General features: G+C 43.5%; 2 protein-coding genes across 2 annotated transcripts in view; both read right to left on the reverse strand.

Moving 5' to 3' along the window:
* Window positions 1-1840: 1840 nt before the first annotated feature.
* Window positions 1841-16805, reverse strand: part of LOC308294334 (uncharacterized protein) — a gene marked incomplete at its 5' end in the record, with an annotated part of 54682 nt that continues 39717 nt past the window's right edge. Inside the window, one exon of the mRNA XM_080737063.1 lies at window positions 1841-3548. Coding sequence (XP_080593189.1) covers window positions 3333-3548 — 216 coding nt within the window. The 3' untranslated portion in view covers window positions 1841-3332. The remainder of the gene's footprint in view (window positions 3549-16805) is intronic.
* LOC308293595 (Golgi-specific brefeldin A-resistance guanine nucleotide exchange factor 1-like) lies at window positions 6360-11366 on the reverse strand (the record flags this gene model as incomplete). Its single annotated transcript, XM_080736182.1, has 1 exon — window positions 6360-11366. The coding sequence occupies one exon, from the start codon at window positions 11364-11366 to the stop codon at window positions 6360-6362; it is 5007 nt and encodes a 1668-aa protein (XP_080592308.1).

Raw genomic sequence — 16805 nt, forward strand, 5'->3', positions numbered from 1 at the left:
GGGCATATCATTATAGACTAAAACAATTACTTTTGAACGTTTTAGAAAATTGTAGAAATGTAATTTAAAATAAATAAAAAATAAGATTTTCCAAAATAGCTGAAAATAGAACATCCACAAGCTCACAGCAGCTTGTAGAAGCTATTTTCGGTGACGTATTATTGGGGCTTAGGTGGTTAAAAGCCCATTGTCAGGAGAAGCAAAACGCCTTTTCTGATTCTCAATAATGTATGTGCTTCTTTAACGTTACAAAACGCCAATGTGCTGTAGTAGCAAACACCATAATTCAGAGCAAAACATATTTATAAAGCATAATTTAGATAGTTATTTAACATTTTGCAGATATTGCTGTATATATTGTAGAGTTAAAAAAAATGGTTATTTTTATACCCCTCCCCGAGGAACGCCATGGACATGAATACTGTTGGCAGTCGTTTACATAACCTTTTAATTCCACCAGGGTGCTGAAAATGAAATGATAATAGTTTTGGCCTGGGCTTTTCATGTGTTTCTTTGTAAAGGTTTCTGCAGTCCTAACGGAAGAGGAACAGTGTGTATGCATTAAGCCCCATGGAATAAAGCAAACATTAAATATCATGACTGAAAGTTTAACAATGATGTTTAGCTATGATCATCATAAACTTAAGTTGCCGCTGTTCCACACACAGCCAAACCAGTTGAGGAAATCACAGATTTGAGGCATTAAACCTGTGCTTTTATGCATGACATTTCTGAGACCATTCACGTTCACGGAAAGATGCTTCGACATATATTTCATTGCTAGCTTGATCACTTCAAAAACGCTTTAATCTTAAACTGACTGAAACCGTAAATAGCAGATCCACAACTCACAACACGTCGCAGCGCTATCTTCGCTGCTCAACATGCTTCCATGGAAGACATGCAGGCTTCCACGGAATCCAAATGACTGAAATCAGTCGTGGCGACTGAGAACTTTAATAACCCATTTAGGCCTAGAATTATTGAATGCTTTAACTATTGAAAAATAGCAGATTTACAAGCTCACAGCGCGGCACCGAGTGCCGCGCTGCGAGCTTGTAGATCTGCTATTTTTGAAAAATCGTGAAAATTTGAATTTTGACCAGATTCTATATTAGTGTATTTTGAATCCTTCTAAGATCTTTTGAAAAACCTATGTTTCTATGTCAGCAATCTGGCCAGCCATCATCAAAGAAAAGGTCCTTTTCACTTAAATGTATTTGGCCACGGACCCTCATCTCAAAATATTTTGTTCCAGGGACCACCCAGAAGCAAAATTTGAGTTACAAATGTTTGCTTTGAAATATATTCAAAGATTTGCACACATTTTCACAACTTTTTCAAAAATAGCAGATCTACAAGCTCGCAGCGCGGCACTCGGTGCCGCGCTGTGAGCTTGTATATCTGCTATTTTTCACTGGTTAAAGCATTAAATCCATGAGTAAGCCCTGTTTATATTTCCGTCAGTACTGCGGCGTCGCGGATCTTGAACAGCAGATCTACAAATTCACAACACGTCACGTGCGCCGGGTTGTGTGTGTTTTAGGTTTGCAACGCTGTCAAGAGAACAACATAAATGAAGCGTTATTACAGCACCTGGTTGAGCGGGCTATTTATATAGGTCATGTTTTTATTGTAAACTAATCATTGTAATCTGTATAAATGTACAAACTGGAATATAAGGCTCAGATTGATAATTGTAATAAAAAAACATATAATGATTTAACGTCTCGTTTCTTTCCAAAGCATGTTGAAGGATTGTCCGCTTATTTCAATAAGCCGTTTTTTTTTATTTGCAACAAAATAGTAAGAACATTTAAACCAACAAAAATAAAACCAACAAACATTTATATATAAAATAGACATAACCGGAGGCATTCAAAATCCTTGTGTTAAGACACAGCATTATGTTTACGGGACAGTATTCCTGGTGCTTAATAAGATACATAATTATACAGATACTCTACAAAGGTCTAAAGCCTGGTACTTGGATACTGGAGGTACAGTACCATTCACCATAACTACAACTTAAGTGACTACCTCTGTTTCCTATAGATCTGTCCCTAAAGTGATAAGGATTAGAGTGATTCAACAATCAATAGTTCAAACTCAGTTATGAGTGAACAATTCCAATGTTACAGACATTAAGTCAAGGCTTGGCCAATATTCATAATATTGCCATAAAGAACATTGATTTTATTTCTTTTTTTAAATTAACCCTACTGCAGAGTGTCATCACCAACATGTTTCTCAAACCGAATAAGAAAGAATAATACCTGTGCACTTCAGGAGAGTGACTACCCAGGTAAAACACTGGAGCACTGGTTTGCACATATTTATTCTTTTGCAGGGGCACATATACTATTACCCCTGAAAGATTAATTAGAGCACCGAGCCCTTTTACCTTTAACTGGCTGAGTTGTGTTGGACTTATTTTTTTTATTTTGTTTTTATTCTGTGATAATTATTGAATCTCCTTGAATTTCCTTCTTTGAATTTATGATAAAAAACACAACAACCATTTGGCAATAACATGCCATTGTCAAACATTTTGCTTTACAATTAAGCCACTGAAATGTCTGAGCTCATTTGAATTCAGTATCTCTCCTCCAAAAACCCTGTAATATCACTGAATCTTAAAACTAAAATCAATTAATCAACGAATTCAAGGGAAATGGGGAAAAAGAAAATCTTGAAGGATAGCAAGTCCATGGCAAGTCCAGAAATACTATCTTGAAACATCTTGAAATGCAAGCTGTAAGCTAACTGGCATTACCTAAAGTAGCCTATGACTATCTTGCTTCCTTATAATTAATAATCAGGGTTATCCATATACCCGCAAGACTTGATTCCGGATACCCCAATAAAGTGGTTCTCAACCTTTTCAGGCCGTGAACCCCCCAAAATAATCATATTTGAACTGGAGACCCCCAGAATAATCATATATGAACTAGGGATCCTCCAAAATAATCACATTGGAATGTAGGAAATAAGGCATTCAATTTGGTTTGACTCCGTTCCACAGATACAGTAAATATTGTGAAAATATGAGATCTACAAGCCCCAACTTGTAGCTTGAGCGTGTATGGGCTATTTTCCAAACATTTGCCTTATTCTTATATTATTTGATATAGTAGCGTTTGTCTTCTTTTAAGTATTAAAAAGGTCTAAAAAGTCCTTAAATTGTCATACCTGGGGGTACCCGACCCACAGGTTGAGAACCACTCACCACAGTCAGAGATCTTTATCTTGTTCGCTCTCTCTGCCTTCGTGTCTGCCTAAAGCGTTTATTTTCCCCCGTCCCGCAAGGCCTGAAGACCCAGTTCTCCGCTTTATACCGCGATGGCGTCAGCGGGCTGTACGGCCTGGTCCAGCTCCATGGCCTGGTCCAGCTCCTTGATGAAGTGGCTGAGGTCATCCAGACACCGCTGCTTTATCTCCAGGAGGTTGTCTCTCAGCGGGGCCGCCAGCATGGGCTCCAGAGCCGGCTCCTTGTTCGCCAACATCTTCACCACCGTGCCAAACGTCTCGCAGTCCTGCCTGTACAGCTGCAGGGCAAGAGGCAGATGGGCCTAGAATTATTGAATGCTTTAACCAGTGGAAAAATAGCAGATATACAAGCTCACAGCGCGGCACCGAGTGCCGCGCTGCGAGCTTGTAGATCTGCTATTTTTGAAAAAGTCGTGAAAATGTGTGAAAATCTTTGAATATGTGTATTTTCAAAGCGAACGTTTGTAACTCAAATTTTGCTTCTGGGTGGTCCCTGGAGCTAAATATTTTGACATGGGTGTCCGTGGCCAAATAAATATAATTTTGTGGGTCCTTCACATGAAAAGGTTTGAGAACCACTGACATAGTAGTCTCTCAAGAACAGACTAACTGAGCTCCAGTTAAGTGAAAAGGATCTTTTCTTTGACGATGGCTAACCAGATTGCTGACATAGAAACATAGGTCTTTTCAAAAAACCTTAGAAGGATTCAAAAGACACTTATAGAATCGGGTCAAAATTCAAATTTTCACGATAAAAAAAAAATAGCAGATCTACAAGCTCGCGCTGTACTTCTCTCAATCTCTCATAATAGCTTACATATTAGCTTTGCTGGCACAGGTATATAATTTAAATGTTTTAATTAGTGTTGCCCGACAGGGCAACACACTGTAGTCCTGGGGAAACGTTATTCTCTCCACTAGATAAACCTTTTTGTGAATCATCAGATGCCATTGGAAATTGATGGAAATCAGATGCAATTGGAAATTGAAACTTTTTAAACTGTATATATTTATCTTATCTGGCATGTTGTTTACAGACACCCCCATTCAATATTTCAAACATATCTATTTAGTGTGGTTGCCCTAACAGGGAAACCAGACTATAGTACTTGTCCGACTTTATTCCATCCAATGCTTCCCTTCCTAGATAAACTTTATTTTGCAGCTACTATTTTGCACACATCTGGGCCATGTCAAATTGACTGGCTTCATCTTTGCATTTTGCTAAGAGATACATTACATAGTTTAATTTAAATAAATACATATATCCAAATATGGAGATGACTGACACCATAGACCATAAGATGGGCATTCCAAGAAATGGGCTTAATATTCTCCATAAATGGGCTTAAAAAGGGACAAGGATGGAATGGTTAGCACCGCTCAAATGAAATGTCCAATTTCATCTTTCTAGTTATTCCAACCTTTTCTTTCTTTCCAGATAAACTATTTTGCCGCACTACTCCTCTCACAGTTTTGGTGTCACGCACTTGGGCCATAATGTAAAAAACAAACGGCTTTATCGGGAATTGTGTGCTTGCATTTTTCTAAGATATTAAGTTATTATATATAGTTTAATTTATATACATTTTTGTCCATTGACTTGAATGGGAAAATGCAAACATTTAACTTTTCCAAATATGGAGATGACTGACATCATAGATGTCTGATGTCATAGACCACATGAGACTGACATGGAAGCCATATTGATATAAAGACTTCGCTTCTTTTTCTCCTTTGACTTGAATGGGAAAATGCAGATTCAACCAATATGTCCATATATGGGCATAAAAGGGACAAAGACTGACTTAGAGATCTCCATATATTGCCATTAATTCATTAGCTAATTAGTTTTCTCCATTGACTTCAATGGGGAAAATTCAAATAGTAAGACGAAATTCCCAGAATTGCATCAATGTGGTTTGAGTACTAGTCTTGTACCGGCTTAATCGGGGACAATGCAAGTTGGGAACACATGCACCACCTAGTTATGCCAGAGTACCCGTCTTTCCATGTCCCTTTTATGCCATATATGGAGATCTCTGAATCTGTCTGTCTGTGTCCCTTTTAAGGCTTGTTCAGACTGACAATGGGGGCATGCGTGACTGTCCGTCTAGTACGATACAGCAAAGTTCTCGCTGATGTGCTGTATCTGACGGACTGACAAGGACCGATCTAATTTAAATAAAGTTTATCTCAAGGCCAGTAATATGACATTCATATTAATCACATGACAGATTTCCTCAACTCGTAGAGTGGTGTGGGACGATTGACAAAATTAGATGAAAGATTTAAAGAAAAAAAATTACAAAATATGCAGTGCAAAATTTGTACACAAACTTCCGTGTCTGTGATGTTAAATCATGTGATGTGATTTTCACATATAAATCAAGCTTTAAGGATTGAGCGTTACCTATGAAAACGACAAAAAAACGGTGGTTAAAATGTCCAATTCGTGCAGCACATACAAGATTCTGAGAGCACCTGCCGGCAATGCTTCCAATATGATGACTCCAATTATGAAGACATCGCCCCAGTCAGTGTGTCTGATGTCAGCGCGAGGAAAAGAGTAGGCTAGGAAAGAACACATCCTTTGGCCCCGCAGCAGTTAAAACAATGTCTCCATTCAGATTCAGAGTTTATACAGGACAAACTCCATATCTAATCTAAAGTAGGAATTGAAAAATAAATCCCAAAAAGCAAGCACATCCAAAATGTCAAATCAATGGTGGACAAAGTACTCACATTTCTTTTTTAGGCACACACCAGTTCCTAAACACACTAACCTGTTCATCGTGCTCTATGAAGGCTCATAGCCGAAACACGTTGAACATGTTTCTTGGTGTTGTGTGCCAATAAAAAAGTGGAAATGTGAGTACTTTGTCCTGCATTGATTTGAAATCAAAATACTTGTTTACATGCCCTTGTCAAAGACTGGCCAACATGAAGCCACACTGTTATTATACCCGGTCTTTTTTTATTTGAAACATCACACGCAGTTCAGTGAGCAGGGAATGACAGTCAGGGGCTAATACTTACTAGTGACCTTACAGAAAAATCAAGGGCAAGTTGCGTAAAACAAGTGGCGACTATGAGAGTAGTCTATCTTGTGGTGCGCTGTGGAATATCCCTGCCGTGTCCATTACCAGCAACATGTTCTTCAGTGACTCTGGAATGGATTCTAGGAGTAGGTCGCTGGAACTAGGATGCATATACTTGACCATGAAGTCCAGTATGGTGCGCCACAGGGTGTCAAAGTTTGGCAGGGATAACAAGGGCGTCAGGTGCTGCAGGAACACCTTTGACAGGAGCGTACATGCTCTCATTCTGGTCTCCTCCATGCCACCGACGTCCCCCGGGCTGATGTTGTCAAGGAACTTAGTCAGCAGGGGGAACAGCACCTCGTTGAAGCAGGATTCCCACTCGGCAGCGTCTAGCATCTGCAGATCATGCACCAGCAGGGCTCTCTGGAGGTAGTTGAGAGCCTGCATACGGACCTGACGTCTAGAATCGCAGCAGAGCCAGACTATGCCTTGCAGCAGTGGACACCAGCAGCTGGTCCACAAGGTTCGGGAGTCTGGCTTGATATTTCTGCGCACAGATTCAAGATGGCAATGTTCCTCTGCCCAGGAGCTGTAGATACTAGCGGCACGAGTGTGCAGCGTGTGCATCAGATCTAACAGTTGTAATGCCGCTGTGTGGTTGCTGGCTGGCTCCTCGTCGTCGCTGTGGGAGCGTGAAGAACTGGGGCTGGGGGCACGACTGACACCCCACCGTGCGCCTCCACAGTCCTTCTCCCACCAACCTGCCTTTTTCCCGAGAGGTTTGGAAGAGTTCTGGCTCTTGTCATTGTCATGGTAACCTCCATTACGGCTGGCTTCCACAAACGTGCGGACAGCCTTGACACACAGCTCAAAGTTATCAGGGGTGATGAGGGCGGCCTCATGGACAATAAAGGACAGGGTCTCCAGACACTTCATGAAGGATTTTATGTCGTGCTGGCCCAGCTCCTGACCTAGTGTTAGACAGTACTGGTTGACCGGTGGGTGGTTCATGGAAGCCTTGGTACTCCGTGATTGGCCTTGGCTCTTAGCGACAGCCAGGACATCTTTAGAAACAACCAGACACCCACTGCTTTCGACATCCGCGTCTACTACGGTAGTAGAGCAAGGCATCCCGGAAAGGCTGCGCTCGGTGTATACTTCAGAATCAGAAGTCTCCAGACTCACTTCACAGGACTGGTGGGATGACAACTCACTATTTGACTGAGCACATGTATCATTGTCTGTAGAGGTGGAGGTCAGCTGGGAGGAGGCTAGAGGTTTGGACCCGGCTCCAATACACTCCAGCAAGGAGAACAGAGTGCGCCAGTCATCTGTACAGTGGATGCTGGCAGCATTGGTCGTGAGGAGCTTGTGAAGGCCATAGGCCACCTCCCGTCTCACCCGCGACAAGATGTGGGGTTTTATCATCAGCAGGAGACGCAGCGAGAGGAGCACCTGAGATCTGGCGTCTTCTAGTCGTAGAAGACAAATGGCCAGTCTGAGCAGGCCCACCACAGCCCTCTCCACCAGGAATCCGCTCTCGCTGGCATGGACACAGAGGTGGCAGAGGTGATCCTGCACAGTCTTCCATACACACAACACACGGTCCCTGTTCTCCAGCACGATGCGTAGCAGCATCTCCAGGCAGAAGGCAGCATCCTCTTCATCATAGTTCTCATCAGGGCTGACTGAGATCAGAGCCTTCATCAGTTCCTGTAGTGAGTCCACATGTAGGAATTTACTTCCTGTGATCAACGTCTCCGGGTCACATTGCCTGATACAGAGGATGGCGGCTTGCACGGCTTCCAGATCCTCTGTGGAGGGTCCTGTCTGACTAGATGGCTCTGGTCCACTGAGGGTCAGCCAGTTGACAAAACTCAGCACTGCCGACTGACTGTGATGTGAGGGTATTTCCTCTCTCTTAAGAGTAATCTTACCATTTGGCGCCACAAAATCTTCCGCCTCGACCATGGCTTTGGGCAGCAGCTCGGCTCTGAAGAGCTGCAGCATGCAGTCAATGATGTTTTTCCATCCATGCCTGAGAAGGTCACCATGGCGATGGACCAGGTGGAACAGTATCTTCGCTGCTACCTGGGCCTTTCCATTACTTCCAAACGCTGAAGGTAGATTCTCCACAGACAAATCACTGCTGAGAGTAGTGAACTTGCAGAGGGCGATGATCAGACTGTCAAACACATCACTGAGGCCATAGTGAGCAGATATTAGGGCACATTTCCCAAAACCATCGACAGACTTCTGGATAATGGTCTCATCCAAACTCTTATCAAAGACATGGTAGAGGGCAGCGATGGTGGGGCCCCAGATCACAGTCAACAGGTCACGGTCATAGCTGCCGGCTGGGACGTGGAGAAAGACACCCTCCGGTGTGGCACTACGGTGGAGGAGAACACGCCACGCGTAGTTGTCCTTCACCAGGCCGGTCTGCTCATCCGGCATCACAATCTCTTCATTCTTGATTGCATAGTAGATGTCTTCCAACATGTACTGGTCAAACTCCTTGTTGCCATTCACTCCCTTCAGATTGTTCTTAAATTGCTCCGCCGTCATGGGAGCAAACTGCTTGCGGACGTTGTGGTTGTGCTGATCAGTGTTCAGCATGATAATAGCATATGCCAGGGCGAAACCAGAGTCGTTTGTCATGAAGGGAGAACCATTTGCTTTATGCCAGTTGTCAGTGAAGGTTTCTAGGAGCCTCTGGATGACTGGAGCCTCTCCTGGCAGCCTGAATGCTTCTAAGTAGAGACGCAGGGCCTCATCAATACGCAGGCCTTGGAAGGCGAATGTGCCGACAAAGCTGTCTAGAAGCTCCATGTTCTTGCGGTCACTGATGAACTCCCCAATCATCTTCTTGTCGAGCCGCAGGTTCTCTCGAAGCCACAGGGCCACCTGGTTGTTGTCCATGGGGTTATTGAGTAGGCCCTTCTCCTGCAGAAAGTGGATCCCTAGTTTGGGGTTCTGGTTAAACAGCTCAGAACCAGAGATCAGCCAATTCTTCTTGATTTTAATATCGTTCAACTCTTGGGAATCTGGGAGACATGAAGAGAATCTTTGAGGTTTTATCAGTGCTTTCTTCCCAGCAGTATCAGTCTCATCCTGATCCTGTCTGCCCAGTCTCATCTCCTCAGTCATCACGTGCCTACTGGCTGGCAGACATAATAAAGCACTCTCAGCTTCCAGAGCATGGTACTCCAATACAGTAGTGTCTGTTGAGGTTCCTTTGGTGTTATAAGTTAAACCCTCTAATACTGCGAGTGCTGCTTCTGATTGGTCATGCAGAAAGACACTGTCAAGCACCTTGGCTTGGCAGTGGGCTTCGATGCTGTCAATGACAATCAGCAGAGCTTCTAGAGAAAGGAGGTGCGTGGTATAGATGTGCCCAGACTCTGAAAAGACATTCTTAGACAGTAGATTGATGAGGTCCTCCAACAGGTTGGAACAGTAGAAGTCACAGTCGTAGTTAATGTAGAGCTCTGTCACAAAGTTGGGGATCCGCCACAGCTGCAACAGGGCCTCCAGTGCCATCTCCTTCATCTCATAAGGCGTCTTTATGTCCTCTGATGTTATGATGTCCATCAGCTTCTTCAGGTACATCTCCAGCTGAAATTTGAGATGTACTCTCATGCCCTCAAAAAGCAGGAAGCAAACGCGCAATGAGGCAGGATACAGGTTCATGCGCTCCACACTCAGCATCTGGAAGAGGTGTCTGCAGAGCTCATCTTTGACCAGTCCCAGGAATGACTGGTAGTTGGCAATGTGTGCAGACTCCAAGGCCACAGTGAGCAGCTGTAGGCCTATGTCTATCATGGTGGGTGTGTTGTGGGGGTTGTTGGGGTTAATCAGTGAAATGAGGACGCGGAAGACCTCCCACAGGCACGGTAGGCCATACGGGACGAGGGAAGCTCCATCTCTCTGTGTGAACAGGACTGCCCTGGGATTCATGTAGTCCATGTCATGTACAGAGCTGCTGTCTGACTGCTCTGAGACAGACTCTCTGTCCTCCAGGACCTCAGGGATAGATTCTACTGATGCTGAACGGACATGTTCCACCTGCTTGCCCTTAGAATGTGCTTTCAGCCTTGTGGCCGAGCTGCTCTGCTCCAGGTCCATCAGGTCTTCCTTGGAGGTGTCCCTGGGGCATGTGTCCAGGTCATTCTCTATAGTGGAGGGACAGGAGATAGAGGAGCCAGTACTTTCTGAGCGCAGTCTCCAGGTGGGTGTGGAGGAGCCTTGGTATATTAACGGGACCCCATCAGAGAGGCTGTTGTTGCGGGAAGACGTGGGTTGAGTTTGTTCCATCTGATAAGAGGGGTACTTCACTGTGTGATGAAGAAACCACGGAAAGCGCCTGATCTTCTTCCTCTTGGATGACTCCCTCATCCAAGCGGCACGGAACCTCTTCATGTTGGCACCCACAAAACTCTTGGTCTCCTCTTTGAACTGGTGTGGCCTGGAGAATAGTAGCTGGATCATGTCCATCAGTGTGTGCTCGGCAGCCTTCCTCAAGAGCCGGCTGAGACGCATCTCAAAACAAATCCTCATACAAGACTGCACGATCTCACAAATTGCCTCGTTAGTCAGGTGGGCTCCAACTGGTTTTTGCAGCAACGTCCCGAGGACCTGTAGGATTTTCATAAGGACCACTTCGTCGCTGGCAGAATCCGTTCCATCAAATCTGGCACGCGTGACAGCGTCCGCCATGTTCTCAATGGCCTCCGCCGCTGCCTCATGGTTGACATCGATAAGCCCGTAGGACATAAACTTGTTGACAGAGGTGAGGGCGAGACCTGTGATGGGTCCAGTGGTGTCTGCCGACCGCAACACTTCCAAGAAGGGTCTCAGGAAAACGTTGGGCTCCACGTCAGACAACACCTTTATGTTATTGAGTGTCTCTTTGAGTTGCCTGAAGCCATTAAGTAACGGGTCCTGTTCTTCATCCAAAGAAGTGTGGGTATTCCATTTATTGTTGCTCTTGATGGCACCAACTACGGCACTAATCTCACCTTTGACAATGTAGATGTTCTTTTCCACCATCCCGCTTCCTGTGTATGTTGTGAGCACCATTTCCAAGATGCTGGCAGCTAATGCTAAGCTAGCTTGAGACCAATGTTCAATTCACAATGATAGATTAGTTCTCAGACATCCCAGTTCATGGACACCACTGGCACTGTTGATTCAATAACCCACAAAATATCTAAGAAATGTGAGAGCAAATTCAATACATCAACCAGCTGAATTGTGCATCTGGGGTTGGTGAACAAACGGCTGTAGAAAAGCTCAAAGTACTCGGAGGTCGGTCAGTGATGTCAGTCATCTATGACGTCAGTACTATGTCAGTGTTTATCTCTTTACTAGAGGTTTGGCCGCTCTTGTTGATGGTGACGTCATCAAGAATACTGGTCCCTCATTGGCTGTTGATGGTGATAATGGTGACATCATCACCCAGTTGATGATGTCACTCTGTGTTATTTCAAGGGTTTTTGCATTGGATGACGTCACCCTGTGTTTTCCCATGGGTATGAGCACGGATCTACATACATGGAGAATTTCTTTGGCTGACTAGTCCTCCCAGGAATCTGCAGAGAACAATTCTTGATTCTTGATGCAAAATTAGATTTTGTTTTAATAATCAAGTAAAATACTTAAAGGGGAAGACCACCCATTTGCAATATTGAACTATGTACAGTATTTTCTGGACTATAAGGCGCACCTGACTATAAGGCGCACTGTCAATGAATGGTCTATTTTCAAACTGTTTTCATATATAAGGCGCACCTGACTATAAGGCGCACATAATAGACGCTACCGTTGCGTTATGCATCAAACAGATGGAGCTGTGCTAAAGGGAATGTCAATGTCAATGAATGATCCATATATAAGGCGCACTGGACTATAAGGCGCACTGTAGTTTTTTGAGAAAATTAAGTGCTCCTTTTAAGTGCGCCTTATAGTCCGGAGAATACGGTAATCTTAAAGAAGTAGAGGAGTGGTGTGGAAATAGAAAAAAAGTTCCCCCCCTTCTGTGTTGCCTAGAACTGGAAGATTGATTTTGGGGTTTGTATTGTAAAGTACAATGGTGTGATGTCATCAAGTTGTACTTTACAATACAAACCCCCAAATCAATCCTCCAGTTCTAGGCAACACAGAAGGGGGGAACTTTTTTTCTATTTCCACACAACTCCTCTAAGGTATATTAATGACATAGTTCAATATTGAAAATGGGTGGTCTTCCCCTTAAAAGAAATGGATATTTAATTGTAATAAGGGATTGGTTAGAATAATTGAATATACCGATAATCAATTTGAGGATAAAAATTGAATATAAAAAATGTTGAGCGGTGGTAAACCGCTCCATAGAGTGGCTGTGCGTGTGTCTGTAGCCTTTTTCCTCAGCGTTTTGCCATAGTAAAATGTGTGTGTGTAGTATAGAGCTCCATAGAGTGGCTGTGCGTGTGTCTGTAGCCTTTTTCCTCAGCGTTTTGCCATAGTAAAACGTGTGTGTGTAGCATAGAGCTCCATAGAGTGGCTGTGCGTGTGTCTGTAGCCTTTTTACTCAGCGTTTTGCCATAGCAAAACGTGTGTGTGTAGCATGGCCTGTACATCCTAGACTTAAATCCTAGTCTGAAGATGTTATGCACGACCACCGCTCACTTCACATAGGGTGTGATTTTTTAAATTGTTGCAAAAAACTATATTGTCATCCAAACCCTGCCCATAGTAACTACATTTTAGAGGATACTTAGTATGACCGCCGCTGTGCTGGCATCGCGCCGCTGTGCCATCACCGTGACCGTTATTCCGCGGACCCCAGAAAAATCCGTTGACGGTTGAGAAATCTGCGGATGGCCGAGAAGTCCGCGATCATTTTCACGAGCGCGGAATCACGGATTCCTGGGGGGACTAGCTAACATACACAGAGTGAAACGTAGGAGCGGTTTGCACCGCTCAAAAAGAAAAAGTATGTTATCATCCAAGAGCCCGAAGAGGTCAAAGTGACAATAGTAAAGTGATCATTGCTTTTGCAAACGCCCTTCAAGACCCACTCTCATTCCAACACTTAAATGTGAACTTTGCGAACTCACTCCTGGCAAGTAGGAAACGGCTGTTAACCCCTTTATTAGTGTCCCAGGTGCAAGCTCACTAGGCCTTTATCACCTGGGGCCAGCAAGGCCCCAACGGGGGCCCAGTGATCTGATCGGCCCATAGAGCAGTGGTTCTCAAAACCTTTTTTGGGCTCAGGGCACCCCTGTAAATAACCTTTTGATCCACGGCACCCCCGAAAAGTAACATTATGCCACTGATCGGTCCAGCAGTTGGCGAGATTAGCTCCAGATACACACACACAGACAGACACAGACAGACAGACAGACAGACCGAACCTCTTATAGATGGATAGGACTCCTTGCAGGGCCATGCCGTAAAAAGCGTAATATTTCTGGGGAAGTAACAGGTAGTAAATTAAGACTAGTCACAAACTCTTTACTTCAATTCGACTATAGCAGTGAGAGATGTGACTTCTACAACGGTATGATTTAGGCTTCTTTAGAGGTAATAACAGTGTCATGTTATGATGGCTACTTTAGGAATGTGGGGCTGGAGATGCTCTTGTTCCTCTACAATCAAGAGAAGTGGCACGTGATCCCCATTTAATTCTGGCGGACATTAACAAGAAGAGTTAGCAGCTTTAGCTTGAAGTTTGAAGACCTTAAGAACCCTGCTTGCCTGTCGGCTCGCATCAGTGTCTGGGCTTGGGCAGGATGTGAGGTTAACCATACCACTAAAACAGGCTCAATTCCAGCAGTCTGTCAGTGTAATGGGCAACTTTTAAAACCACACAAATTTGTTACCTCAATGTCATGTGTATTCAGGCTAACACACACGATCGTGTAACCCCATGGTTATGTGTGCTATTATGGCAATTATTTGTGTGACAATTAATCGTCAACTACTATTTGTAATCATGACAGCCCTACAGTAGGTACAATATTTAACTAACTGTACTCTGTTGAGGTGCTAACATGCTCCTTGTGCACATGTAGGCCATGTATGGCCTACTTGTGCGCCAGCAGAGCACACCATGAGGTGCGCTCACCACTGGCATCACCAGGACTGCTGGTCCCTCAATGGCTGTTAATGATGACGTTGCCAGAAATGCTGGTCCCTGATTAGGCTACGGGCTTAAACACACACAGACACCTACATACTGTACCTATATACATACAGTACCTAAATACGCAGCCGAACACAGTACTGGCACGCTCGTTGGCATAAGTAAAGAAAAGGGGATGTTTACGTAGCTGTAACCTTGCTGACTAGTTTAGCAGAGAACATATTCTCCTGTCTCCTAATAAGAAACAGGAAACTGTCCAGGACAACTATCGAGGTGCAATTAAAGGCCAAACTCAGGGAGGTAGCACAATGGGGTTGGTGCCAAGACTACCAATGAATGGGAAAAGGTTAGAGGGACAATCATTTGACATTCAACTTGGAAAGGAAGGGTGGAAACACAGTTTGCGATATGGGAACATGAATTGTGTTATTGGGGTGTTGGAATTAAATTCAAAGTGTTTCAGAAAGGTTGACCCTTTACACCGTATGATGACATACAGTACCTTATCTTCATCTACTGACGTCAGTATTACTACAGTATGATGTCAGTCAGCTCCATATTTGGGCATATCGAGGGACATACACACATACTCGCACACGCACAATCTTACCATTTTAATTTATAGATATTAGATTCAGAGACTGTCCTAAAAGTTTGACACCACTGGGAGATGAAAAATGAACTTCAAATAAGGTATTACTATTAAAATACTTCCCTTGCTGTTTTACTTATTAGACCTATACTGACCTACCAACTATAAATACACAAATGCAAAATCTGTGTCTGTGTGCCTGTAGTTCGAATCAGCCGCTCTCCCAAAAATATCAATAAAACCACAGATCCCCAAATATGGAGTATGCTGATGTCATAAATATGACAATAGACAATAGCCAAGACTCCATATTTGGGCAAGTCTGACATGGAACTCCATATATGGGCATAAAAGGGACACAGATACAGTAATCTCCATGTATGGGCTTAAATGGCACACAGAGATACAGACAGGTACAACAGGTATTCAGAAGTGTATTACATAAGTCGCCGGCATTCTTAACTTATATCGTCCCAAAGTAGGCTATGCACAGTCTAGTAAATGATGCGGCTGAGATGAAGGAATTAGTTGGTCTTGCTTCTGCACTGAATGGTGGTGGAATGGTGAATCAGCACATTTTGTTAACATTGCATTGATGCTGTGGTGTCCTGCTTGTTCTTTATAGGCCCACTGAATGAATGAGGGTGGTAGGCTAATTGCCCGCATGTTACAATTAAGCAGCTTTCAATGTTATTAATTTACATTTTATGTGGGAGTCAATATCAATCTCTAAAGTGTGTGTGTGTGTGTGTGTGTGTGTGTGTGTGTGTGTGTGTGTGTGTGTGTGTGTGTGTGTGTGTGTGTGTGTTAAGGGTTAGGGTTAAAAATGAATGGAATGTCCCCACAAATATAGTAGACTATGTGTAATGTCCCCACAAAGTAGTAATTGCAAACCTGTGTGTGTGTGTGTGTGTGTGTGTGTGTGTGTGTGTGTGTGTGTGTGTGTGTGTGTGTGTGTGTGTGTGTGTGTGTGTGTGTGTGTGTTCACCTTATTTTTTAGATAATCTGAATTATTTTTTGCATAATTGTAAAAAAGTACAAAGTAATTAAATGTGTACAGTATATATGATTTGTCATATCTGCCCTGTTCAACTTGAGTAATTTTCAGTACTTTTACTTCTATTCCACTACATCTCAGAGGCAAATATTGTACTTTTACTCCACTACAATTATTTGAAATATTATTACAAAACATACATTAACCACATCAGCCCTATATAGACTTCGGCTATTTGAAAATAGCCGATCTACAAGCTCACAACGCGTCGCGACACGTTGTGAGGAAAATGATCGACGATTATGCAAAGAATTATTGCCATTATATCAAATAATTGCGATTAGGCGATTATGTGGTAATTGTGCCAGGCCTAAATGCCACCCTCAGGAAAGCCAGGACTACAGATATACACATACATAGCCTATAAAAACTAAATGCCAAACTATTCATTCCAACTTATGACGATCACCACGCAAGCGTGCATGATATTTCCGAATGTCTCTGACAAACTGCACCGCAAAGAAATAATAATGCAAAACACTCACTGTACATCACGCGGGGAGAAAAAGAAGAGAAGGGGGAGGAAAAAAAACGCGATCTTGAGAGTGACGAGAACCTTGACAGAAATATCTCCCGACTGTGGGAGATGTTTGGACTCAGCCTTGATGCTTTAAGCCTTTTAGGCATAGGATTATTTTATGCTTTAACTATTGAAAAATAGCAGATATACAAGCTCACAGCGCGGCACCGAGTGCCGCGCTGCGAGCTTGTAGA

The sequence above is a fragment of the Nannobrachium achirus genome (genome assembly GCF_963921795.1).
Source record: "Nannobrachium achirus genome assembly, chromosome: 11".
Lineage (NCBI taxonomy): Eukaryota > Metazoa > Chordata > Actinopteri > Myctophiformes > Myctophidae > Nannobrachium > Nannobrachium achirus.